The 25,846-nt window shown below is 43.5% G+C and overlaps 1 protein-coding gene across 2 annotated transcripts in view; it reads right to left on the minus strand.

The window, feature by feature from the left end:
• The window catches only part of PLOD2 (procollagen-lysine,2-oxoglutarate 5-dioxygenase 2), a 147,313-nt gene that overhangs the window by 18,201 nt on the left and 103,266 nt on the right, over positions 1 to 25,846 (minus strand). For both annotated transcript variants that reach the window (XM_030216189.1, XM_030216188.1), the window contains exons 9-13: positions 18,047 to 18,172; positions 17,446 to 17,567; positions 14,625 to 14,729; positions 11,868 to 11,993; positions 8,516 to 8,657 (exon numbers count right to left, since the gene is read on the minus strand). In XM_030216189.1, the coding sequence (XP_030072049.1) occupies positions 8,516 to 8,657; positions 11,868 to 11,993; positions 14,625 to 14,729; positions 17,446 to 17,567; positions 18,047 to 18,172 (621 nt within the window). The remainder of the gene's footprint in view (positions 1 to 8,515; positions 8,658 to 11,867; positions 11,994 to 14,624; positions 14,730 to 17,445; positions 17,568 to 18,046; positions 18,173 to 25,846) is intronic.

A 25,846-nucleotide genomic window follows, 5' to 3' on the forward strand; every position in this document is an offset into this window, starting at 1 on the left:
CCATAGAGGTGTACATAGCTTAACAGGATAACATGGTAAGCACAGCACTGATGCGAGAAAAGTTGAAAAATAAGATGATGGTTGGTAGGCTTAAACAGAGTTAAATAAACAAAAGAAACCATGCCTTGTTAAGGGCAGGAAAAGTAATAATTTCATACTTGCCAACTTTTTCTTTTTTTTTTTTCTCAGTGCTATATACTGTTTGGCTAAAACATTACAGTTAATTTATTTCTTTGATGGAAATATTATAAATATCAGCACAACAGTCTATAAGTCAAGAAGTTTTGACTTCAAAATCGCATCAATAAACCAGGGTCATCTTATTATTCTCATCTGTGCCACAAGCACTCCGCCAATGCTAGTTCCATGGAAGTATGGTGAACAGTGCTAGTTTCATGGAAGTATGGTGAACAGACTTTAGCCATGCAGGTGGCTAGAAAAGACATAACTGGTGTAGGAAGCACTATTAATTCATGGTAAGCTTGAACAGTGCTCAAATTAAAAAGAAGAGGTTTGGAGGGAGGTGTGCAAGTGAGACAGGGAAGTGCTAAAAATAAATAGTAGTTTTGAGTATCTACGCTGAGAGGAGGGAATGTCTGCAGGAAGTGTGCATAATTATAAGGTGATTCAGAGTCAGCTACAGCTGTAAGTCATTTGATTGGCTGATGATTCAAGCAGTAAGTTCAAAGAAAAAGTTTAGCTTAGATGGTGTTGAAAGAGTGGGTGAGTGAAATTCTGATTTTTTTTTTTAATAAAAGAAAAACAGGAGAGTATGAGGGTGCAGAGAAACAGTGATTCCTGAATAAAACATTCTCCTTGGATAGGAAGGGTCTGTGATTTGTGAAAATACATTTACCAAAGTTTAGAATGAGAGACTTATCAGTGAGGGATAAACACATAATCCTCACATACTGAAATCTGATGATTTAGCTGTTTTGTTTTTCTGGCTTTGTCTGTTCTGACCCTGTTGAAATCTGTGAAGCTGTGGTCTATGGGAACGGGGCCTCTACAGGTCACAGCATTTCTGGCCATTTTTAGTCCTAAAACTGCCTTCCACTTATATATATGTGTATGTGTGTGTGTACAAAGCCAGAAAAAAAAAAACCTAACCACTATACCTCTATTCAAGAAATCTAGACTGCCCCAACTTGACATTTCGTCTTTTAGATTGTAAGCTCCTTTGAGCAGGGGCTGTCCTTTTTGTTAAACTGTACAGCGCAGCGTAACCCTAGTAGCGCTCTAGAAATGTTAAGTAGTATATATATATATATATATATATATATATATATATTTCGGGACTCTGGATATTTCTCTGTCCCCCAGGAGGCTCACAATCTAAGTTTGTACCTGAGGCAATATATAGATAGAGATATAAATGTAGATAGATAGAAAGAGATTTTATAGCTGAACCAAGTTAAACTGAAGCAAAACAAGTCTGCTGTATTGGTCTCAGTCGCAAGATATCTGGTTGCAACTAAAATCAGACATTTTAAGCTGATGGTAACACATCTGTAAAAGTCAAAAGCAATTGAATTAATAGTATAAGCCTTTGCCAAAAAAGGCTGTCACTTCTGTAAAATGGAATGTACATAAAAAAAGGAATCCTAATAAAACTTCTTTTTAACCAAAACTTCAGCTACTGTACATGTTTCAGTGGGCGCCAACCATCAGGCATTAGCCCTGGGATCCAATAAACAGCTGGAAGAAGCATTCCATTTATAAAGACACTAGCCCCCCCCCCCCCCCCTGTCTACTAAGCAGTGCTAGCGGCTGCCACACAGCAATGCCAATACAGCCCGTTTGCCGGCATTTGAACATGGCAACTGCTAGCGCAGCTTAGTAAACAGGGGGACAGGAAAACTAATGACAACAAAATTTCAAACTATAAAAGAGAAACAAACCTTCTAAGAAAATAAATATACGCCTAAATGGCATCATAAAAGCGAGGCACCAGCATCTAATATTTGATTAAATTAAGATATTAGGTTACATTTTCTCATAAATATTACCAAAGAACCAGGGCTGGCCTGACCATTAGGCCACCTGAGGCGGGGGCCTCAAGCGTCACTCATCAGGAGCGGCACATCTGAGGGGCGGCATCTCCCCCTTCGTGGCGTTTTACCTCACGGTGTTCAAAACCTGGCAGCGACAGTGATTCCCATAAGCTACCTGCCTATTCCCTTTTCTGCAGTCGCCTCTCTGATGTAACTTCCTGTTTCATCACAGGCTCAGGCACCTGCAGTAAAAGGAAGAGATGGGTGCCGGGGGCAGCGTATGGGAATTGCTGCCGGGTTTGGAATGTCACCATGAGGTAAAATGTCACAATGGGGGTGGGGGGTGGCATCTCAGACCGGGAGGGAGGCGGCATGTTAGATCCGCCTCAGGCGGCATCTTGCCTTGGGCTGGCCCTGCAAAGAACATCTTACGCTGTAGTAATTTTAAAAATACTAGTTGTGTAAGTATGGCTGTCCCTTCTACATAATACAAGCAATATAACCTTTTTATTTTATCTTATTTTTATAAAAGGATTCAAATCCAAGGGGTCCTTTCACTAAGCTCTATGACTAGCGTATGGGTTTCCCTACACATTGAGGCCCCTTTTTGTATGTGGTCACTAGCGTGAGCCCTTTCCAACACTTATTTAGTAGGTGCAAAGGGCTCACATGCTAACCATGCGCTAATCGGTTGGCATGCGTCAGTGTAGCTGCGCTAACCAATTAACGCTGGACATGCCTAATCTCCACCCCCATCACTAAAAATATAAAGTAATATTTAGCACCAGGGAAGTGTGAGAATCCCTCAACTAACATTGGACGTCGGGATGCCCCAAGGTAGTATATTTTAGCTTGCAGAAGGCACACATTAGTGCCTACTGCAGCTTAATAAAAGTGCCCCCAAAGTAGTACATTTTTTCAAAAAGTCTCAAACCAGTTCATTTTTGAAAGTGATCGCCGGCCATCTTCCGACATAATACCATCATGTAATTCACCACCATGTAACACAAACCCTCTGTAAACCTAATGTATATTCACTTCTATTTCCAGTACCCATGATGTATTGTAAGCCACATTGAGCTTGCAAAGAGGTGGGATAATGTGGGATACAAATGCAATAAATAAATAAATAAAATAAATAAATCAGGAGATGGCCGGCGATCTCTCAAAAGCTGCCAAATCGGTATAATCGAAACCCCATTTTTTGACACCATCGCCGCTTTCCCGTCGCTGAGCCGGCGAAAGTTCAAGGGGGCGTGTCGGCAGCGTAGCGAAGGCGGGACATGGGCAGGCATGGGCGTGGCTAACAGATGGCTGGCTTCAGCGCATAATGGAAAAAACAAAAGCAGCATTAATGACTATTTTGCCGGGTTTACTTGGTCCTTTTATTTTCACGACCAAGCCTCAAAAAGGTGCCCCAACTCACCAGATGATCACCAGAGGGAATGGGGGATGAGCTCCCCGTACTCCCCCAGTGGTCACCAACCTCCTCCTCCCACACTAAAAACATAAAAATAAAAACCTTTTTTGCCAACCTGTATGCCAGCCTCAAATGTCATACCCAGCTCCCTGACAGCAGTATGTAGGTCCCTGGAACAGTTTTTGTTGGTTGCAGTGGACTTCAGGCAGACGGACCCAGGCCCATCCCCCCACCTTGTGGTGGTAAGTGTTGAGCCCTCCAACCCCCGCTCCCCCCAAACACCCACTGTACCCACATGTAGGTGCCCCCCCTTCACCCAAAAGGGCTATGGTAATGGTGTACCAGGTTTTCTTGAGAAATCCACCTTTTTTACAGATTAACTGGCTGTGCTGCAGCTCTGTCTGTACATTTTAGACTTAGCAGCTCTGTCTCTGAATCTCCCCCACAAATTCAAACTTAGTGGGTGTGACCTGATTCTCTGTTAGAGGGGCAGCCTTCTATACCAGTTTTTCTTGAGAAATCCACCTTTTTTACAGATTAACTGGCTGTGCTGCAGCTCTGTCTGTACATTTTAGACTTAGATCCCTCCCACCCACCCCTAGGGTGATAGTTCTTATATACCCTCCCAAGCAACCTAATCTGCCTGCAGATAACTGCTCTGTCTCTGTGTTCAGGCTCTTCACCTCCTTTCCTCCCACATTTTTCAAACATAGTGGGTGTGACTTGTTCTTACTGGGCAGTGCCTACCTGCCTGCTGCCTACCATTCCAGTTTTAAGCCTCTAATCCAGCTCTGCCGTTCTATCTATCGCTTAACACCTCAGTCACTACATATATACCCGTAACACCTCAGTTACTACTTATGGCCCCTTTACACATTCTCTTCCTTGCCCTGTCCCTTCCTAATCTTTTTCCCCTCCCCTACCGCTGTCTACCACTGGAACTCACTGCCCACCCATGTCCTCTCCCATCTTGCTCACTACTGCAATACCCTACTCACCCCCGTCCCTCACCACCTCACCATCTCTCCTGTCCCCCTCCTCCTTCCTAGCTCTCAACCTTCAACACTTCTTTCCTGCCATTAACCCATCCCCATTCCTCCTAAGCGCATCCCGTCTTCGTCGCCTTCGTCGCCCTACCTCCCCCACCCTCCTCCGCACTCTCTTGCTCCTCCTCCTGCTATCTGCAGGAGACATCAATCCCAATCCAGGTCCCCCACACCTGTCCTCGTCCTATCCATGCAAACGTTTCCGGAATGTCTCTAATCTCATATCTATTCCCCTCCTCCCCCCCTCTTCCCTCCCCTTCTCATGTGCACTGTGGAATGCCCACTCGGTCTGCAACAAACTTCCCTTCACCCACGATCTCTTCATCTCTCATTCCCTTCACCTGCTTGCCCTAACTGAAACCTGGCTCTCCCCTGACGACTCTGCCTCAGTTGCGGCTCTATGCCATGGAGGCTATCTCTTCTCCCATACTCCCCGCCTAGTTGGCCGTGGAGGAGGCGTCGGGTTACTACTCTCGCCCTCCTGTAGCTTCCAACCCCTCCTCCTACCACAGTCTCACTGCTTCTCATCCTTTGAAGTCCACTCCATCCGTCTATTCTACCCGTTGCCACTCAGAGTGGCAGTCATTTACCGCCCCCCTGATAAATCCCTCCCTTCCTTCCTCACCGACTTCGATGCCTGGCTTTCTGTTTTTATTGAACCCTCATCTCCATCCCTCATTCTCGGAGACTTCAACATACACGTTGATGACCTGTCCAACTCTCACGCTTCTCAGTTCCTCACTCTAACATCCTCCTTCAACCTCCAGCTATGTTCCACCACCCCTACTCACCGTGATGGCCATTGCCTTGACCTCGTCCTCTCCTCTTCCGGCTCACCCTCCAATTTCCACACCTCAGCTCTTCCTGTCTCTGATCATCACCTGATCACCTTCACACTTCTTCACCCTCCCCCTCAGCCCCGCCCAACATTAACCACTACTTCCAGGAATCTCCAGATTATTGACCCTCCCACCTTATCATCTAGTATTTCTAATCTCCTCCCCTCCATCATGTCCTCCGAGTCTGTTGACGAGGCTGTCTCCGCTTACAATGCCACTCTCTCCTCTGCTCTGGACACCCTTGCACCATCCACCTCCCGTCCCACAAGGCGTACTAATCCCCAGCCCTGGCTGACCCCTTGCATCCGTTACCTTCGCTCCTGCGCCCGATCTGCTGAACGCCTCTGGAGGAAATCTCGCACCCATTCAGATTTCCTTCACTACAAATTCATGCTATCCTCCTTCCAGTCCTCACTATTCCTTGCCAAACAGGACTATTACACCCAATTGACTAATTCTCTCAGCTCTAACCCTCGTCGTCTCTTCGCCACCCTTAACTCCCTCCTCAAAGTGCCCTCCGCTCCCACCCCCCCGTCACTCTCTCCTCAATCACTGGCTGACTACTTCCGCGACAAGGTGCAAAAGATCAACCTTGAGTTCACTACCAAGCCACCTCCTCCTCTTCACCCTTCAACCCTCTCCCTCAACCAACCAACCCAGACCTCCTTCTCCTCCTTTCCTGATATCTCCGAGGAGGAAACCGCCCGCCTTCTTTCCTCCTCAAAATGCACCACTTGTTCCTCTGATCCCATCCCTACCAACTTACTTAACACCATCTCTCCTACTATCACCCCCTCCATCTGTCATATCCTCAACCTCTCTCTCTCCACTGCAACTGTCCCCGACACCTTCAAGCATGCTGTAGTCACGCCCCTCCTCAAAAAACCATCACTAGACCCTACCTGTCCCTCCAACTACCGCCCCATCTCCCTCCTACCCTTCCTCTCCAAGACACTTGAGCGCGCAGTCCACAGCCGCTGCCTTGATTTTCTCTCCTCTCATGCCATCCTTGATCCGCTTCAATCCGGTTTTCGCCCTCTTCACTCGACAGAAACAGCACTTTCTAAAGTCTGTAATGACCTGTTCCTTGCCAAATCCAGAGGCCACTACTCCATCCTCATCCTCCTGGATCTATCCGCCGCTTTTGACACTGTCAATCATGACTTACTTCTTGCCACACTGTCCTCATTTGGGTTCCAGGGCTCTGTCCTCTCCTGGTTCTCCTCCTATCTCTCCCACCGCACCTTCAAAGTTCACTCTCATGGATCTTCCTCCACCCCCATCCCCTTATCTGTTGGTGTTCCCCAGGGATCGGTCCTTGGACCCCTTCTCTTCTCAATCTACACCTCTTCCCTGGGCTCCCTGATCTCATCTCATGGTTTCCAGTATCATCTCTATGCTGATGACACCCAACTGTATCTCTCCACACCAGACATCACCGCGGAGACCCAGGCAAAGGTATCGGCCTGCTTATCCGACATTGCTGCCTGGATGTCCAACCGCCACCTGAAACTGAACATGTCCAAGACCGAGCTTATCGTCTTTCCACCAAAACCCACTTCTCCTCTTCCTCCACTTTCTATCTCAGTTGATAACACCCTCATCCTCCCCGTCTCATCTGCCCGCAACCTCGGAGTCATCTTTGACTCCTCTCTCTCCTTCTCTGCGCATATCCAGCAGATAGCCAAGACCTGTCGCTTCTTCCTCTTTAACATCAGCAAAATTCGCCCTTTCCTCTCTGAACACACCACCCGAACTCTCGTCCACGCTCTCATTACCTCTCGCCTGGACTACTGCAACTTACTCCTCACCGGCCTCCCACTTAGCCATCTATCCCCCCTTCAATCTGTTCAGAACTCTGCTGCACGTCTCATATTCCGCCAGAACCGATATACTCATATCACCCCTCTCCTCAGGTCACTTCACTGGCTTCCGATCAGATACCGCATTCAATTCAAGCTTCTCCTTCTTACCTACAAATGCACTCAGTCTGCTGCCCCTCACTACCTCTCTACCCTCATCTCCCCTTACGTTCCCGCCCGTAACCTCCGTTCACAGGATAAATCCCTCCTCTCAGTACCCTTCTCCACCACCGCCAACTCCAGGCTCCGCTCATTCTGCCTCGCCTCACCCTATGCTTGGAACAACCTTCCTGAACCCTTACGCCAAGCCCCCTCCCTGCCCGTCTTCAAGTCTTTGCTTAAAGCCCACCTCTTCAATGCTGCGTTCGGCACCTAACCCTTACCGTTCAGTGAATCCAGAATGCCCCAATTTGACTGCCCCTATCGGACCGACCGTTCACTTGTCTATTAGATTGTAAGCTCTTTGAGCAGGGACTGTCTCTCTTTGTTAAATTGTACAGCGCTGCGTAACCCTAGTAGTGCTCTAGAAATGTTAAGTAGTAGTAGTAGTAGTAGTGTAGAGTTGTGGGGAGTGGGTTTTGGGGGGATTTGGGGGGGCTCAGCACCCAAGGGAAGGGAACTATGCACCTGGGAGCTATTTGTATATATATTTTTTTATTTTTAGAAGTGCCCCCTAGAGTACCCAGTTGGTGTCCTTGCATGTCAGGGGGACCAGTGCACTACAAATGCTAGCTTCTCCCACGACCAAATGCCTTGGATTTGGCTGGGTTTGAGATGGCCGCTTTTAGTTTCCATTATCGCTGAAAAACAAAAGCGGCCATCTCAAACCCGGCGAACTCTGGCATTTGGCCGGTCCAAACCGTATTATCGAAAGAAAAGATGGCCGGCCATCTTTTTCGATAATACGGTTCCGGCCAGCTGTTTGCGGCGCTGCCAAAATCAATTGCCGGCAATCTATTTCGCTGGCGCCGTTCAATTATTCCCCTCAAAATGTTCATGCATTTAATGGTGGGTATTTTGAGTGCTGAGCATCAAATTGCAGAATTACTACTGATGTGTCACTAGTGGCTAGTGTTGAGTTTGTTCATAATATCAAGATAAAGGGAAACATTTATACATGCATCATTATTTCCTGGATAAGTTAAGTGTGCCATGGCCCCTTATCCAGAACACTACTGATAAACTGAGGTTACTCTTGTTTTCTATGAAATGTAATGAAAGTCCAAATTTTTCTTAAAAAAAATTGGCTAGTACTTTTAATTAACAAAGAAAGGAAAATATAGTCAAGCATAGGGAAGTGAGGCAGGAAAGAATGAAACATTTAGAACAAACTTGGGTCGTAATTACACCTTACCATTTCCCTAACATTTCTGCAGAGAGCCATGTCAGGATCCAGGTTATCAAGTCTAAACTGATTTGTTTCCTTCATTTCCATTCTAAGAGTCTTCCCTTTAATTAGGTATATATTAGCTATATAGGGGACATTCCATACACCTCTAGAAAAGAAAAACACAAGGTGTTCAGTAAAATGTAAATGAACAAAAGGAAGAATGGCAACCATTCATAGAAGACAAAGGGGTCATTTTACTAAAGGGCATTAAGCCTTTAATGCGCGGTTAGCATTCATTAACAGGCTACCGCAGAAATGCGTTCAAGCGTTTTGTGGTAGTTTGCCTGTCTGCCATGTTCAATCTGGGCTTAGCGCATGGAAAAGTCTCACATTAAGCCCAGATTTTTACATCAGCTTAGTAAAAAGACCCTAAAGAGAAAGAAAAAGGATCAAAAGTGGCACAACACTAAAAAAATATAAACTAAAAAAAATGGTACAATAAAAGTAGTTACAAAAATGAAAATATTTTAGACTTACAAATTTAGGGGCCTTTTACTATGCTGCATTAAGCAGCTAACATAGGGTTTCCCACATGGTAGACAGTAGCACAGATCCGCGCTATTGTCTCCTGTGTTAAAAAGGCAGTGATATGGTAAAAATCCCACATTTGGGGCCAGATTCTGTATAGAATAGTGCATATGACCGGGGAACATGCCTAGATGTAGGTGTGAATACCAATAATATCAATCTCCCAAATACATAATACTCATATTTATGTATCAGTCTCTTATTCCAGCATAGTTACTAATGATGGACTCATGAGTATTATTTCAAGTGTCCGGGGATCTTCAGATTTTTCAAGAGTTTCCACCATGTGGAATGGCCAAGGTAATGCTACTGCTGTGAGGTCCAATAAGCCACTAGTCAGACACAGCACACTTATTCATAACCCACTATTTACCCCAGCATAAGAAGTGTAACAGAATTCATAATTTTAAAACATCTGTGATAATATGATTAGGAATACAGTATGATCAAAGCTTTGGCCACTGTTCTATTAAATGCAATAACTCGTGAATGAAGCCTGAATTGTCTCTGTATGCTCAAAATTGACAGGTAGCTGAAATATATTCTTGAATTTGCATTAAAAAAGAAAATGAAAAAAAAAAAGTGATTTAAAGTCTCAGTATGCTTAGGTTGTCTAGGTAGGTAAATGGATGTCCAATTCTAGTTGTTCAGAATGCTGAGCCTTTTATAAAATATCTACAAAGTCAGGGTTAATATGTATGTATCTGTGGGAGTAGCCATTTTACAAAGATACGTTCATTAAAAAAATAAAATAAAGACAGTGTCTCTCAGGGCTTTGCAAATGTAAATGTCACACTTGTAAGTGGCAGATTTTGCAACCTGCATGTGCGAGTGCCAGTATTTAAATGTGTTAGTAGCAGATTTTAAGAAGATGTACATACACAGGAAGCTAATTAAGAAGGCAAGCTGCAGAACTCAAATTCAAGGATTTTTTAAATGTGATGATAAGGCCCCTTCAATCCCTTCTTCAAAGCCCTGGACTAAATAAGAAGTTAACACAAATGTATGTATGCCTGGGAACAGGTGTAAATACCAACATTTAATTTTTAATTTTTTTAAAATTAAATTTTTATTCCTATTTCAAATCAGGAAATACGTGTATACCTTCTAAGGTACATCTGAAGCATGCCCAGAACACGCCTACTTCAAATCTGTGCACACTGCAGGAATACATATGTAAACAGTGGCCTTGCTGGAATCATTACTTACATGTGTATGGCCATTTCATATGTGCAAACCAGATTTTACATGTGCAGATGGTACCCAAGCCTTCTAAAATGTATTATTAGAAAGACTAGTGAAACAGGCCCGTTTCTGACACAAATGAAATGGGCGCTAGCAAGGTTTTCCTCGAGTGTGTATGTTTGATAGCGTATATGTGAGATTGACTGTGTGTGAGAGAGAGAAATTGAATGTGCGAGTGTGTGTGACAGAGTGAGAGAGTGAGAGTGAGACTGCTGGGTGCGAGTGTGTCTCCTCTGCCCCCCCTCCAGCCACCCAGCGATTCTCCTCTCTCCCCTGCTCCCCCTCCAGCCACCCAGCGATTCTACTTTTTCCCTTGTCCCCCTCCAGCCACCCACCAATGCTCTTCTCTCCCCTGCCCCCTCCAGCCACCCAGCGAGTCTCCTCTGTCCCCTGCCCCCTCCAGCCACCCAGCGAGTCTCCTCTGTCCCCTGCTCCCCCTCCAGCCACCCAGCGAGTCTCCTCTGTTCCCTGCCCCCCTCCAGCCACCCAGCGATTCTCCTCTCTCCCCTGCCCCCCTCCAGCCACCCAGCGAGTCTCCTCTGTCCCCTGCTCCCCCTCCAGACAACCAGTGAGTCTCCTCTGTTCCCTGCCCCCTCCAGCCACCCAGTGATTCTCTTCTCTCCCCTGCCCCCCTCCAGCCACCCAGCGATTCTCCTGTGTCCCCTGCCCCCCTCCAGCCACCCAACAATTCTCCTTTTTCCCTTGCCCCTCCTCCAGCCACCCAGCGATTCTCCTTTTTCCCTTGCCCCCCCTCCAGCCACCCAGCGAATCTCCTCTCCCCTGCCCCCCTCCAGCCACCCAGTGATTCTCCTATCTCCCCTGCTCCCCCCAGCCACCCAGCGATTCTCCTGTGTTCCCTGCCCCCCTCCAGCCACCCAGTGATTCTCCTGTGTTCCCTGCCCCCCTCCAGCCACCCAGCGATTGTCCTATGTCTCCTGCCCCCCCCTCTAGCCACTCCTCCACTTTAATCAGCATATATTAATTTCCCCCCATGTGCTACAGAAAAGCACCAAGCATATCCTCCTATATAATAAAACGCACCTCCAATGCTCTGAAGCCAAGAAAGTGAAGCCTTCAAGCCTTCAAGCATTCATGCGCTCTGTAAGGCTCCATCTCCTCAATTGAAGACACGTAGTTCCGGAACGTTGCAGGAATGCTTCAAGGCTTGAAGGCTTCACTTTCTTGGCTTCAGAATGTTGGAGGTGCATTTTATTATATAGGACATGGAAATATTGCTGTCTTTCAGAAAACAAATACTGCAGCTATTCATATCACCTTTCATCCTACTCAGAAATTTCATTCACTACTTGACAAGTATGCTATTTATATATTAAAAAGAATTAACTTTACTCTATAAAAAGACACTTGGCAAAAATTATTTAGATTTATAGAAAACATTCTGGCTATTCTTAGAGATCATTTTCATGTTTGTATCTTATGCAGAGCAATGTAAGGAAAAGAGCTAAGCCCTGAGCTAGAAGGCAAGTGAGCCCTGGTAGCTGATGCTGTAAGTTCTATTGCCTACATGAGAACCATGACTTACACTCTTTTGCCTTGGACAATATCCACATAGTCTTCAGAACGAGCATAATAGCCATCAGAGCTCAGGGCACCCCAGAAGTTAGACCATAGCTTTCCATGACGTGTTACAAGAGGAGCGATTATTTTTCTGCAAAAAATAAACAACTTCACAGAGTAAGAAATGTTGTTTAACTAATCAACTGGTTGGATTATCTAAATATTGAATGTACTATACAAGATTATTACTATTCTGTACATGGGATACTTTTTATTAATGCTGGGGTCGATATTCAAAGGGGTTTAACCGGGCAGAAGCTGGCCATTGATATTCAGCAGCACTTGACTGAAGAGTACCGCTGACTGTCACTTTAAGTGGCCAATCCCTAACCAGCTAGGCGGTGATGATGGCGGCACAGTTTGGGTGGAACCATTGCTAAGCCAATTAATGGTGATATTCAACCACTAACCAGCTAAGGGACCATTTTACTAAGCTACGATAAAGAGGGTCCTGCACTAGTGGCGACAGCCATTTTTGCCCCATGCCAGGTCCCCTTTTACTGCAGCGGGTGAAAATAGCCAAAAATGAAATGGCCGTGCAGTAAGTTTGCATTTGCTGCATGGACATTTCGGGGGGGGGGGGGGGGAGCACTTACCGCCACTCACTGAGATGGCGGTAAGGGCTCCCACGCTAACCCAGCAGTAACTGGGCAGTGCACGATGCTGCCTGATTACCATAGGTAACCCCCTGCAGAAATATTTTTTCTATACTTCCGCTAGCGGCTCCCAAGTGCTTAAAGTTAGGGCAGCAAAAAGGCTGTCCTAACTTAACATGTCATGTTAACCAGGCACCAGTCTGAATATAGGCTGGTGCCCATGGGTGACCAGATATTCAATGCCGGATATCAAGCATGCCCTATCATTGGATATCCGGGGTTAGTTCAGCCTGAATCTGTGATTGGCTTACAAACTGCTTACCACCACGGGCTATCAGGCCTGCTACGTTTATATAAGAGGAATAAATAAATCAGCAACCAGGCCAATCTAAACAAATGAAGATGATTAAAATCAATGTGAAATCATGTTCTAGGGCTACAGACACATCATGAAGAAACTGCAATGTAAATGTCTTGGAAATTTTGGAGGGAAAAATGGTGAGAAATGTTTGGTGTGTGCTTTGCAAATAAGCTTGGTATAAGTCCTTCTGCCTTAAATATAGGTGTACCTTTGCTCATGTGCACTAGCATTATGTAATGACAAAACTTAAAACAGGTAAAGTACCTGTTATAGAATAACCTCCAAAATGTGCACATATTTCTCTTATTTTAAAAGGGGTCCTTTTACAAACCTGTGGTAGAAAGTGGCCTTAGCAGGGCTCCCCCACCCACTAAAGCCATATCTACTGCAGCTTTGTAAATGGACTTCTTTGAAACAAAGAAGAAACTGTGTACATTTTGATTTTCCATTTTCTAAGTTAATGGTCATGTGCTAATGTTGCCATTAGTGCATAACCATTAGCAAAAACTAGCACGTGATGCATATACTGCCACCTATTTTGTAGGCAGTAAGGGCTCATGCACTAATCCTGTGCTAATCAGTGTGTGGCATTGCCGATGTGCTGATTAGCACATAAAAGACCATGCTCCACCCCCGGATATGCCCTCTTGGCCAAAAAATAAAAATATTTGTGGGTAGCATGTGCATATTTGGAGACTGAAGGAGAAGAGTTTGTTTTTCGTTTGTTCTTTTAAATATAAGTATCCCTGTATACTGCTACCTCCATACAAAAGACATTAAAAAATTAATTTCTTCTTTCCTTAACCACCACAGATTCATTTTATGAGGGAATGAACACACATTAAAGCAGGCTGCTTGAGCAAGGAAAGGATTTTCCATCATGCCAAATGGAACACTACTGATCATAATTTATTTTCATTTGTCTTGGAATAGAAAACAAAATTCTTTCAAAAACTCCAAACCCAAATTTACTCCTTTTGGAGTATTTTTAACTTTAGCATTAGAGTACATTTTGAGGTTGTCTACCACTTTCTCCAAGCAGGAATCCAGAATTATCTTTAAACACTCCAGCATTTATAAGTTGGTGACTAATGCAGTACAGTACACATTTGTACTCGAGTTCTTAAGCCGTTTCGGATCTTAACAGTAAACTTGACAAGATTGCTAACTGGCTATTCAGAGGCCACTCTTTTCTCAAGGAGGTTTTCTACAACTGTCCCCCCATTGTACCCTCACTACAAAATACTCCACTTTCTATCAAAGACAGTATCAACTGCCACTGGCGTTCCTAGCTTGTTCACCACTCGGGGCGGATTGCCGCTGCATTCCCCCCGGCGCATCACCCTAACGAGGAGCACCACACCCCCGAAAGCGTATCACCTGACCTTTCCTCCAAGCAAGAGGGTGTGATGAACAGGCATGCGGCTGTCGGCTCTGCTGGTTCCCTGCCCTGGAACATAAAGTAACATTAAAGGGGGCAGGGGACCAACAGAGCCAAACAGCTGCGTGCCTGCTCCATGCATCTCCTTGCTGTCTGCACTCTGGGTGGACCTTCCCCATCGCCCTGCCCATGGTACGCTACTGTCAACTGCTGACTGCAGAGATTATCCCCTCATCTGTATCGTACTTTGATTTACTGTAATCTTAGTTTTTGCATCTCTACCTTTTCCTTAGTTAATGCATCCTATAAAATGCTTTATTGTAAACAACCTAGATAAGCTAAATGCAAGACAGCATATCATACCATTAAAATAAAGAGCCATACCTGTTTTGCATGATGAGTATCTTCAAAGTTCTTGGGTTTGTCAGCACAACATCTGCATCTATGCTAAAGTAATAGTCACATTTTTTGTCCTGACGGCAAATATCCCTGGGGGTGGGGAAAACATGCAAGTGTCAAAACAGAAAACAACAACAAAACAAATTACTGTTTTAGTTTGGAGGCCTAAATTTAGGAATATTAGTTTTAGGAACTCAATAATAGGTCCCTAAATCCAGCTGAAAATTGATTCCTAACTTAAGTAGTTAGGGTCTGATGCAGAAAGCTACCAGGAACAGACATGCAAAATTAATGAGGCATCTGGGTACACAATGCAGAAAAGGGTTCAGCTCTGAAACTAATTTGCACAGTAGATATCAGTGCATGCCATATTAAAATGCATGGTAAGGAGGCTATTATACCATTTCAATGCAGAGAAGTACATAGATTTTAAGACAAGTACAAAAGAAGAAACTTACTGCCAGGTCTGATGTATAGAAGGGTTAGCTCACTCTTCTGAAATTGGTCAGAAAAGCTAATAGACTTACTTGGGTCCCCCAGAACCCTGATCCCCATAGAGGAACCTCTGATCCCCCCCCCCCCCCCCCCAAAAAAAAAAAAAAAAATCAGCCCTAGTATCTAGTTGCACCTGGTGTCTAGCGATATTCCCCCCCTAACCTTCCCCCCCCAAAACAAAGAACAGCCCTGGTGGTAAGTAGGTACCTATCTTGGGTCTCCCCAGACCGTTCTGGTGTACCTTGAAAAGAAGAGAGGAGCGATGCCCACTTGCTTCTATCTTAGCGCTGCCATCTTTGAAAACGGCAGTGCTTTCTGCACGGTGCATCCTGGGATGCCCCACGTGGGGGTCATTCTGCCAAATAAGGGAATTGCCCCCTATTTGGTACTCTGGGTGGCATGTCTTTAAGCAATAAACACTTTGTTTTTTAATCCCCTGGACTACTGACCACGATGTCACAACCATAATCAGGCTCCAAGCAAATTACTATAAATATTAAATTAGGAGGAAGACAAGTATTTGTATAGATTATATGAATGCAATAAGATTACTTTTTCAAGAAAAAGTGTGACAACTATAAAAACACATGTTAAAAAGCTGTTGCTGCTAGCTTTTTGAATAATGAACATCTGTTCTATGTCCCAAGCTTGCAATTGTTCTCCTTATCTTAGAATGCATCAACTGAATTCTCACTGCTGGATCCCAGCCAACCAAGGAATGTCAGCATTTAACACTTGTACCATCCTTTGATTTTACACAGAGAAACATAGTCTGCATGTGAAAATGTAGTCTTCTCTGTCACTGGAAATAAAAGCATCTAATAACGTTTCCATTTCTGTATATCAATGATTCTCACTGTTGTTCCCCAGACCCCCCTCAAGAGATCTAGGGCCTTGTTTACTAAGGCGCGTTAGCGTTTTTAACGTGCCTACAATTAGCATGCGCGCTAACCGTGCAGGCGCCTATAAGGATATTGTAGGTGAGTACATGGCTAACGCGCATTAAAGACACTTACGCGCAGTGCATTTGTTCTAGCAAGAAAGGTGCCGGTACTCAAATGCCAGGCTACCCTTCAGGGGTAGGGTAATCACTGAGGGACCCACCCCACAATAGCCAGGCCCCCTGCAACCAGTCACAGAATCTATGACAAGGCAGAATTGGTGTGTAGAGTCTGAGTTCTTTCATTAAAACATGGGGACCATGGGTCAATTTTAGAAGACAAAGGAAAAGGTGCCGGTACTCAGTACCCCCTCAAAAAAAGCCCTGCTTATGCACCTATAATGCGTTTTTGTAAAACAGGGCCCCTAGTTTGTAGCCTGACAAAAAAGTACAAATTAACTCAGGGCCCCTTTTACAAAGTGGCGGTATGTCCAACGCGGGTTTACCACTCGTTAAAAAAGAAGTACCACCGGGTTACCGCAGCAGCCCGGAAGTATTTCCCACCTCTAGCGTGCCGTCATATCCGGTGCTACAAAAAATATATTTATTTTTGTAGCACTGGTGTGTACCGGTGGTAATCAGGCAGTGTTGAATGTTGCCCATTTACCAATGGGTTAGCCTGAAAGCCCTTACCGCCACCTCAATGGTGCTTCACTTGCCGCATGGCCATTTACCCGTTGCAGTAAAAGGGGGCCTCAGCGTATATCAAAAACGCGCGCACCAATGCCAGCGCAGGCCCCCTTTTGCCGCAGCTTGGTCAAAGGTGCCCTCAATTTAGAAACCAAATGTATGTATATCTCTATTAATACAAATCATTGCTGCCGTCAGTAATTAAAAAATGATGATACCGACATGCTATGGGTTAGGATGACGGGAAGGAAAAAGGGGGCAAGAACTGAATCTTAAACCCACTAATGGATACGAATCACCAAATTCAACTTATGAGAACTGAAATATATTTTTCTTTCAAGTGCTATTCTAAGTGAACTGTACAGGCTGTCTCAAAAGTATATTCCCTTTTGTTCTATTTCCCCATTTTTATGCTACCAGACGTTATAAATAAAACTATGTTATAAATCCACAAATATATGGTGTGAATAGTTTATGTGTATTTTCCCATCTTCAAAGCTCAACCTGGTTTGCCACATTAGGGGTTGAGTTGCTTTCTGGTCAAATCCTGCTACTATTCACAGCTCAGGGAAGAAGAGGAAGAGATGCACATACTTTTGCTTTGGCAAACAAAATGCTTAGCAGTAATCTGAAAAGTATGTATATGGATGAGATGGCGGAGCACATTTTTGATTTATGTGAAATATTGCCTTGGAAGAAACCGAATACTATAAAATAGTGTTCTTTGGTAAAATGTATTACATTCCCATGTTTCGTGCTGCAGCTGGACTCAAATGCTCTTCGGGGCCAACAATTTTCAGTTTTTTTATCATATTCTTTGCTTGCTTCCAAAATTTCTGAATGTGCCTTTCATGGTAAACCTCCTGTATTAGAAATATAAATCAAAATTACGAAAAAAAAACAAACCAAAACAACCCCCCCCCCCAAAAAAAAAAAGACAAATCAAAGGTCTGTACTAAGAAGAGATATGCAAACTTTACAACAAAAGGTTCCAAAATAAGTTAAGAAATTCAATAGAAGTTTAGATTAGTTTAGTGACCTTTATAATACAAAAAATCTGATCTAAAGTCTTCAGAGTCTGTGTTGATCTTTCCAGTTTACAGGATCTACAATGGACTGATTTGATGAGGAATCAAACTCAAGTCCCTCTGCATGGCAACACACAGGTTTTAGCATTAAACCACTGTGCTGGCCCCCACCAACCTTTTTACAAACACAGACCAATGAAACATTAGTACAATCGTACCATGAATTTTCCTGCCGTGGAGGATTGCCCACCACGTTCTATGTAATTATATTAGTAATATATTGATGAAAGATGAAACTCCAAATCAGTACTTACATTGTTGTGAATAAACATATCAATTTTTTCCTTGGGGTAATCTAGAATCAATAGTTTATTTAGAAATTCTGGAAGAAAAGGGGTTGGTTGTTCAATAAAAACACCGATTGTTACTCTTGGATAGTTCTAAAAGAAAAAAAAAAACATATATATTAAAGAAAGTGTATCTTAAAAGGGAGTTTTATGGCAGATGTGTGCAAACTTCCACTGAGCTTTCCCTTATTATAAACAAATAAAAATATTTTAAAAAGCTAACTCTACTGAAGACTGAAAAGCAGGTCTGATTAGTAACAAAGGGCTGCTAATCAGACCTGCAGTTACAACAGGTAAAAGGTGGCCTGCAGCGGCTTCAGCGCATGGCATCTCTGTGCGTCAAGGCCAACTTTTACCACTGCCGGTAAAAGGCCTTTTTAAAATAAGGCCAGTAAATGGCCATGTGGTAATCAAAAAATTGCTGCATGGCAATTTACTGTTGGACCCCTTTGCACCAGGTAGTAAAAGGGCCCCAAAATTTCTCATTAATACACTGTGACTTTCTACAGCAAGTGCCAGGAGCTGAAACTACAACCTGACTACTGAGCAAGCCCAGTGGTAGGGCCAATTTCCCGCACAAAAACCTGGTGGTAGTTCTACCACCAGGTAGTAAAAGGGCCCAAAACTTCTCATTAATGCACTGTGATTTTCTACAGTTTTGATTTTGTGATAGGAAGCTTGATATCTAGCATTCAGAACTGTTTATTAGAGGTGTGCATTTGTTTGGGCATGCAAATCACTTAAATGGGCATGCATCTATGACTTAATGAATATACAATTTATGTGCTTAGAAAAGTTCTGTATATGGCGTCGAAAAAAATCAACGCTGAATAGAATTCCTTAAAGGGTGCCCTTTATAGAATAGCGTGTAGAAATCCGCGCCCAAATTTGGGCATGAGTGCTTACACCAACTGAAACCAGGTGTAAATCCAGGCATGCAAGTTGGGCATAGATCCACCAAATTCTATAACATTGCACGCATTTTAAGGACCCTGACCCACCAATGTCCCTCCCATTGTTACACTTCCTTTTCAGATCCGTGTGGAAACACTTAAGGGCCCTTTAACTAAGACGTGCTGAAAAATGGCCTGCACTGGTGTAGGCACATATTTTGGACGCGCACCTGTATTAAAGGCTTTTTTTTGGGGGGGGGGGGGCTGAAAATGGACATGTGGCAAAATTAAAACCAGCATGTGTCCATTTTCAAACCTGAGACCTTATTGCTATCCATTGAGTTAGCGGTAAGGTCTCATGCATTAACCAGGCGGTAATCATCAGCGCACATAAACTGCCAATTAAACACCGGGTAAGTGCCAAGCTGGTAGAAAATTTCTACTGCATGTTTTGGACGCGTGTTAAAAATGGAATTACCGCCCAGGGCACGAGGTAGCTCCAATTTGACGTGCACTGGATGCACGTAAGCGCCTACGTGTCTTAATAAAAGGGCCTCTGAACTCCGTCCCAGAGTAGAAGCCTTGAAAGCTAATTTTGTTTTACGTTTTCCTTGTATATGTACTGTTCTGCTTGAGGGCAAACTATTTCAATTTGTAGACCCTAAACAGCTTAAAGATTTTCTAGACGCTAGAGTTGAAGTGACTGTTACATGCCCTCCTACACAGCAGGCTGGAGTCTGAATTTAGAGGTAGCAAGTGTGTAATAATAATCTAATATTTTTGCTTTTTGTCCTTTTCTTGGAATCGTTTTTCTTTAGTTGTGGATGGAAAAAAAGTGTTTATTGTTTCCTTATATTACTTTGTGTAAAGAATTTCTTTTGTTATTTGAATGTGAATTGCATAATCACATTGTTGTGTGAACTATTAAATGATTAATAAAGGATTAAAAAAAAAAAAAAAAAGGGCCTCTGAGGTCCTATTCTATTTATTTATTTGCAGTATTTGTATCCCCCATTTTCTCACACACTAGCAGGCTCAATGTGGCTTACAAGACACCGTATTGGGTCAATGTTAAACAAATACAATCAGAATTAGGGTAAGGGAAGGTAGAGGTAGATGGGAACAATAAATGTTTTGTTTTGTTACATTTGTACCCTGCGCTTTCCCACTCATGGCAGGCTCAATGCGGCTTACATGGGGCAATAGAGGGTTAAGTGACTTGCCCAGAGTCACAAGGAGCTGCCTGTGCCTGAAGTGGGAATCGAACTCAGTTCCTCAGTTCCCCAGGACCAAAGTCCACCACCCTAACCACTAGGCCACTCCTCCACTGACAAAGGAAATAAGAAATAACATTGTCTTTTAAATCAGTGCAGGGTTGAGGCAGCTAGGCAGATTCAGAAGGGTAGGCCTTACAAAACAAATAGGTCTTTAAAGTTCGCCGGAATTCTAGATGGTCATGTATTGTTTTCACTTTTGTTTTGGTAATGAATTCCACATTTGAGTACTTGAGTAGGTGAAATTGGACGCATAGGACGATTTATATTTAAGACCAATGCAATTAGGATAATGAAGATTCATATAGGTATGAGATGATCTGATACTATTCCTGGCTGGAAGATCAATCAGGGCAATCATATAACCAGGGGCTGCACCGTAGATTATCTTGTGGACCAGAGTACAAAGTTTGAAGGTAATGCGGGCCATGATAGGGAGCCAGTGCAGTTTCAGTGTAGCACTATCATATAGCAAGGCATCTAAGTGTACTTCCATGCCAATTTGCCCTTGTTGCTTCCGTTATTCTATTAGGTGACATACATATAATTGCCTAGTTAATGTACATGCAAAGAGTGAGTAAATGAAATGAGAAAGAAAAAATGCTTGAATAATCAAGAAAAATCATTTAAAATGGCCACAAACCAAAAACACTTTTCTTCGGACATGCACATCTCTATTGTTTATGAGCTGCTCAGTAGATTATTTGCAGGTTTTCATCCCAGTCTCTGAGGTTGAAAGGTCAATCTGGTTTTCAGGAACTCTACCATGAATATGGATGGCATGGATTTGCATACAATGGAGGCAGTACAAGCAAATCTATCTTTCACATATTCCTTACCTTACACATATCCTGAGAACCAGACTGAATGCCTGCGTCCCGAGGACTGGGTTGAGAACCACTGCTGTACATGAAGAAAATAATGCAGGCTATTAAACAGCAGAGATTTGCACTTAGGAGATTAATGCAATTCACATTAACAATATAGCTCCAAGCTGTACAGCTTGAAGTACCAGTAGACAGATTATCTTACTAAAGATAAACTTTTATATGTTTACCTAAAGAAGATATCGCTTAAGAATGATATAAACACTCTGGAAAAATTCTCACTGATACAGTTCATTTTCTGCTTAAAATAACAGGAAGCGTTTATAAATATTTGCATGAAAAAAAAAACTCCTTGCAGCTGACTGCAAACATACTATATACAAATTAGGAGTGCAGTATAAAATCACTTTAAATAAATATTTGGAAAGCATGTTTCCTTACACACAAACACTCACTCACTTATGTTTGTACATGAGTCTACTGTAGTACTGGCTCCTCAATATTATTTCACAGATCTGAAATACAGAATGCTACTGCAGATTTTGTTGGTTAAGAAAGAAGGCTGACACTAAGGGCCCTGCTTACTAAGTAGCGTTATAGGCACGTTAGCGTTTTTAACACATTAACAATGTATGCGCGTTAACCATGTACGTGCCTACAAAATCCGTTTAGATGCCTATATGGTTAGCACGCATGCTAAGTGTAGGCGCACTAAAAACACTAATACACCTTAGTAAACAGGGCCCTAAGGGGCCCTTTTACTTAGCTTCATTGGCGCCTATGCATGCACAACACGTATCAATTTGGAACTGCCACCCAGCTACCGTGTGGCATGGGTGGTAATTTCATTTTTTACACGCATCCACTACGCGCGCCTGAAAATATATTTTATTTTCCGGCATGTGGCAGTAATCGGCATTATACGCGCATAGATGATTACCACCCAGTTAACGTGCGAGACCTTACTGCTAAGTGAATGGGTGGCAGTAAGGTCTCAGACCCAAAATGGACGCGCGCCAATTTTTATTTTGACGCACCTCCATTTTCGACAAAAAAAAAGGCATTTTTTTACAGGCGTGCTGAAAAATGGATCTGTGCACGTCCAGACCGCACAGCTACACTACACTTAGTGCAGGCCATTTTTCAGCGCACCTTAGTAAGAGGACCCCTAAGAGGGCAATTCTATAAAGGGATACTTATTTGAACCCTATTCCATAAATTTATTATTTATTTAGATTTTGCTCATACCTTTTTCAGTAGTAGCTCAAGGTGAGTTACATTCAGGTACACTGGATATTTCTCTGTCCCAGGAGGGCTCACAAATTAAGTTTGTACCTGAGGAAATGGAGGGTTAAGTGACTTGCCCAAGATCACAAGGAGCAGCAGCGGGATTTGAACCAGCTACCTCTGGATTGCAACACCACTAGGCCACTCCTCCACTTTCTCTAATACTAACATAGCAGGGTAAAATGCACTGAAGGTCTTATATTCAGCTCTATTTAACCAGCCAGGAACAGCTCTTAGTCAGCTAAGTGCCAATATTTAGCACAAGATAGCCGGTTATCTCCATTGAATATTACCGTTTAGGAGTGAATTCTATATAAGGCGCCCAAAACATTGCCGTAGAAAAAAGTGGTAATTCTATAAGTTGCTCTTAAAGTTAGGCACGGTTTATAGAATAGCGCTTGCACCTGGGAATCCCATTTAACTTCAGTTGCGGCCATTTGCACCAACTGAAACATGGTGCAAATGTATGCATCTCAATTTGGCATGTATTCCCCCTTATAACAACACACGTAAATGCTAGGAATGCTCCCGTTCTGCCTATGACCCTCCCATTTCCACACTTTTTTTTTTTACTCACACAAAAAATTTCAATTAAATCTAATTAGTCCCAATAATTGTTTGTTAAAAAGCCAATTATTGGTGCTAATTAGCTCATTATTTAATTAAACTGGGTGCAAATCCAAGTTTACACGAAAAAGTTTTGGTGACTTTTATAGAATTGGTGGGTTAGTGGCTAGCCGCTAACCGGCTTTGTCATATGACCTAGCCAGCTAAGTGCAAATATTCAGCTTTAAACTAAGTTGAGCAATTAAGAGGCCACTTAAACGGCAGGCCTATCTTTAACCGCTATTAACTTAACCAGTTAGCACTGAATATTCATTTAGGGGCCCTTTTACTGAGCCACATAGGCGCCTAAGTGCCAAATGCATACCAATTCATAACTATCGCCCAGCTACTGCATGGCCCGGGTGGTAATTTCATTTCTTATGTGCGCTGGAAAATGATATTTTATTTTCCTGTGCGTGGCGCTAACCGGGTGGTAATCAGAATTGTACATGCGCTGACGATTACAGCCCGGTTAATGCATGAGACCTTACTGCTAAGTGAATGGGTGACGGTAAGGTCTCAGGCCCAAAATGGACGTGCGCCGATTTTCACTTTACCACACGTCCTCTTTTGGCCAAAAAAAAGACCTTTTTTGCAGGTGTGCTGAAAATGGACCTGCGCGCGCTGAATACACCCATCTACACCAGCGCACGCTACTTTTCGGTGCACCTTAGTCAAAGGACCCCTTAACCGCTTAAGTTGCCGCAGCCAAAACTGAAAACGAATATTCAATGACGGTCGCTGGATGCAACCTGGCATTGAATATCCTGGTTAGCACCGCTGGTGGCAGCTAACCACACTGCCTGTCACTGACTGAATATCGGGGGAATATATTTTAGAGTGTAGTGGAGAAGTAGCCTAACAGTTAGTACAGTGGCCTGAGAACCAGGTTCGATTCGCACTGCAGCTCCTTGTGACTCTGGGCAAGTCATTTAACCTTCCATAGTTCTAAGTACCTGTACATAAGTACCACTTTGTATGCATAGAAAGGTGGCATATCAAATCCCATTCCTATTCCCTTTCCTAGGTGCAAGCATTTACACTAGCTATAGAGCTGGTGCAAATACTCACACCTAACTTGCTAAAAAAACAAAAACAAAAAAAACCCCAAAACGCATTCAAATTATTCACATAACATAGTAACACAGGAAATAACGGCATAAAGACCTCCATGGTCTATCCAATCTGCCCATAAAGGTGGCCAGAGCCTCACCCACCACTCTATGCAGGTACTCAACTTAATGACTGAACACTCGCATCACAATCAGGGCAGTTGGCCATTTGTTACCAAGCCTCTCGCATACATTTTCTATATGATGCTGCATTATCACAACACCATGCCAATAGTCTGAGTGGTTTTATTATTATGGTCTCAGCATGGTCACATCCATTATAATATTGCTAATTTTACTTTCTAATTTCAACCTTAAGATGTCATCCCCCCCCCCCCCCCACCACAGAGATAGATAACACCCGCACTCACAGCAAAAGTAAAGTCACTGGCTGGCAGGTAGCAGCGATCAAGAGAGACTACTGTTCTGCCGGCCACAGGTCATTCTTCCTGCTGCATTCCGCCTCTTGTGAAGTAACTGCCTGTTTCTGCATAAACAGGATGTGGCAGGAAGGAGGATCCATGGCCAGCAGACCAGTCTCTCTCAATGACTGCTGCCTGCCAGCCAATGACTTTAATTTTGACTAACAGTGCAGCGGTGCCCTTAAGAGTGCAGCATCACTGAAAATAATGGCTCTTCTATGGTTGGCGCCAGGCCCAGGGAATCTTACACCCCCCCCCCCCCCCCAGCAGCCCTGGTAGGTAGCGTGCACTGTCAAATGTAACAGTAATATAGGTTCGCCTAACACCACCTCAATAGGTGGTGATAGGTTCATCCGCACTCATAACACCTATAAATAAAGCACATTAGGTTACGTGTCTTGTGGAAACTGCAGAGGGAATGCTGGGCATGCCCCCAATAGTTCCTGCACAGCCTTTGCACTTGAGGCATGTTAATTTTGAATGTTAACCCATGTCAAGTGCAAAAGCCTAGCGCACTTTAGTAAACATGCCCCTTGGTGAGACATATGAATCCATGAATCTTAATTGAGTAATGAGCTATCAGTGATGATAATTGGCCGATAGCAACCAATTACAATCATTAATTGGCAATAACTGGAATTTACATGTGCTTCTTTTTAGGCGCGTTCTAAAAAGAGGTACATGTAAATTCCGACGCAGACATGGCTACGGGAGGAGCGTGGGCATGTTGGGGGCATTCCTCAAATTTATGCGCGTTTTTATACAATTCAGGGGAACATACCTATATTTAGACGCCGGTATTTACACCAGGGTTTCAGTGGTGTAAATGGGCGTACGTAAATGTAAGCATGTTCCCCGTCCCTATGCGCTATTCTATACACTGCGCCTAACTTTAGACACATTATATTGAATAGCGCTAAGCACTTTTTTCAGACGTATCTAGATTTTAGACACCATTTACAGCATCTGGCCCTATATGTATTAAGTGAAAAAGAAAAATACATCATAGAAACAGGTGACACAACAGCAAAAACAAAAAAACTGGGCATCAAGAAGCACCTCAGATTGAAAAAGTCATTATTTGACACCACATCCTAGTTTTACCATACATCAGTTCATGTCATCCAATCTCTCTGCTTTTAAGCTCCTACCTACCACCCGTCAACTTAAGCATTCATTCAGCCCTTTACCTAAAAAATGAGTATATTCACTTCATGGTTAGAGGGAAGAATAAAGACAGGGACACAGATAGGCCTAGGTGTCTTGGGAACAACCCACCCAAGTGCTAAAGACTGAAGTTTTATGAAGGAGGGAAAATTCTGAAAATATTGAAGGTAAAAATAAAT

This window comes from Microcaecilia unicolor, chromosome 10, assembly GCF_901765095.1.
Source record: "Microcaecilia unicolor chromosome 10, aMicUni1.1, whole genome shotgun sequence".
In the NCBI taxonomy this organism is placed as follows: domain Eukaryota; kingdom Metazoa; phylum Chordata; class Amphibia; order Gymnophiona; family Siphonopidae; genus Microcaecilia; species Microcaecilia unicolor.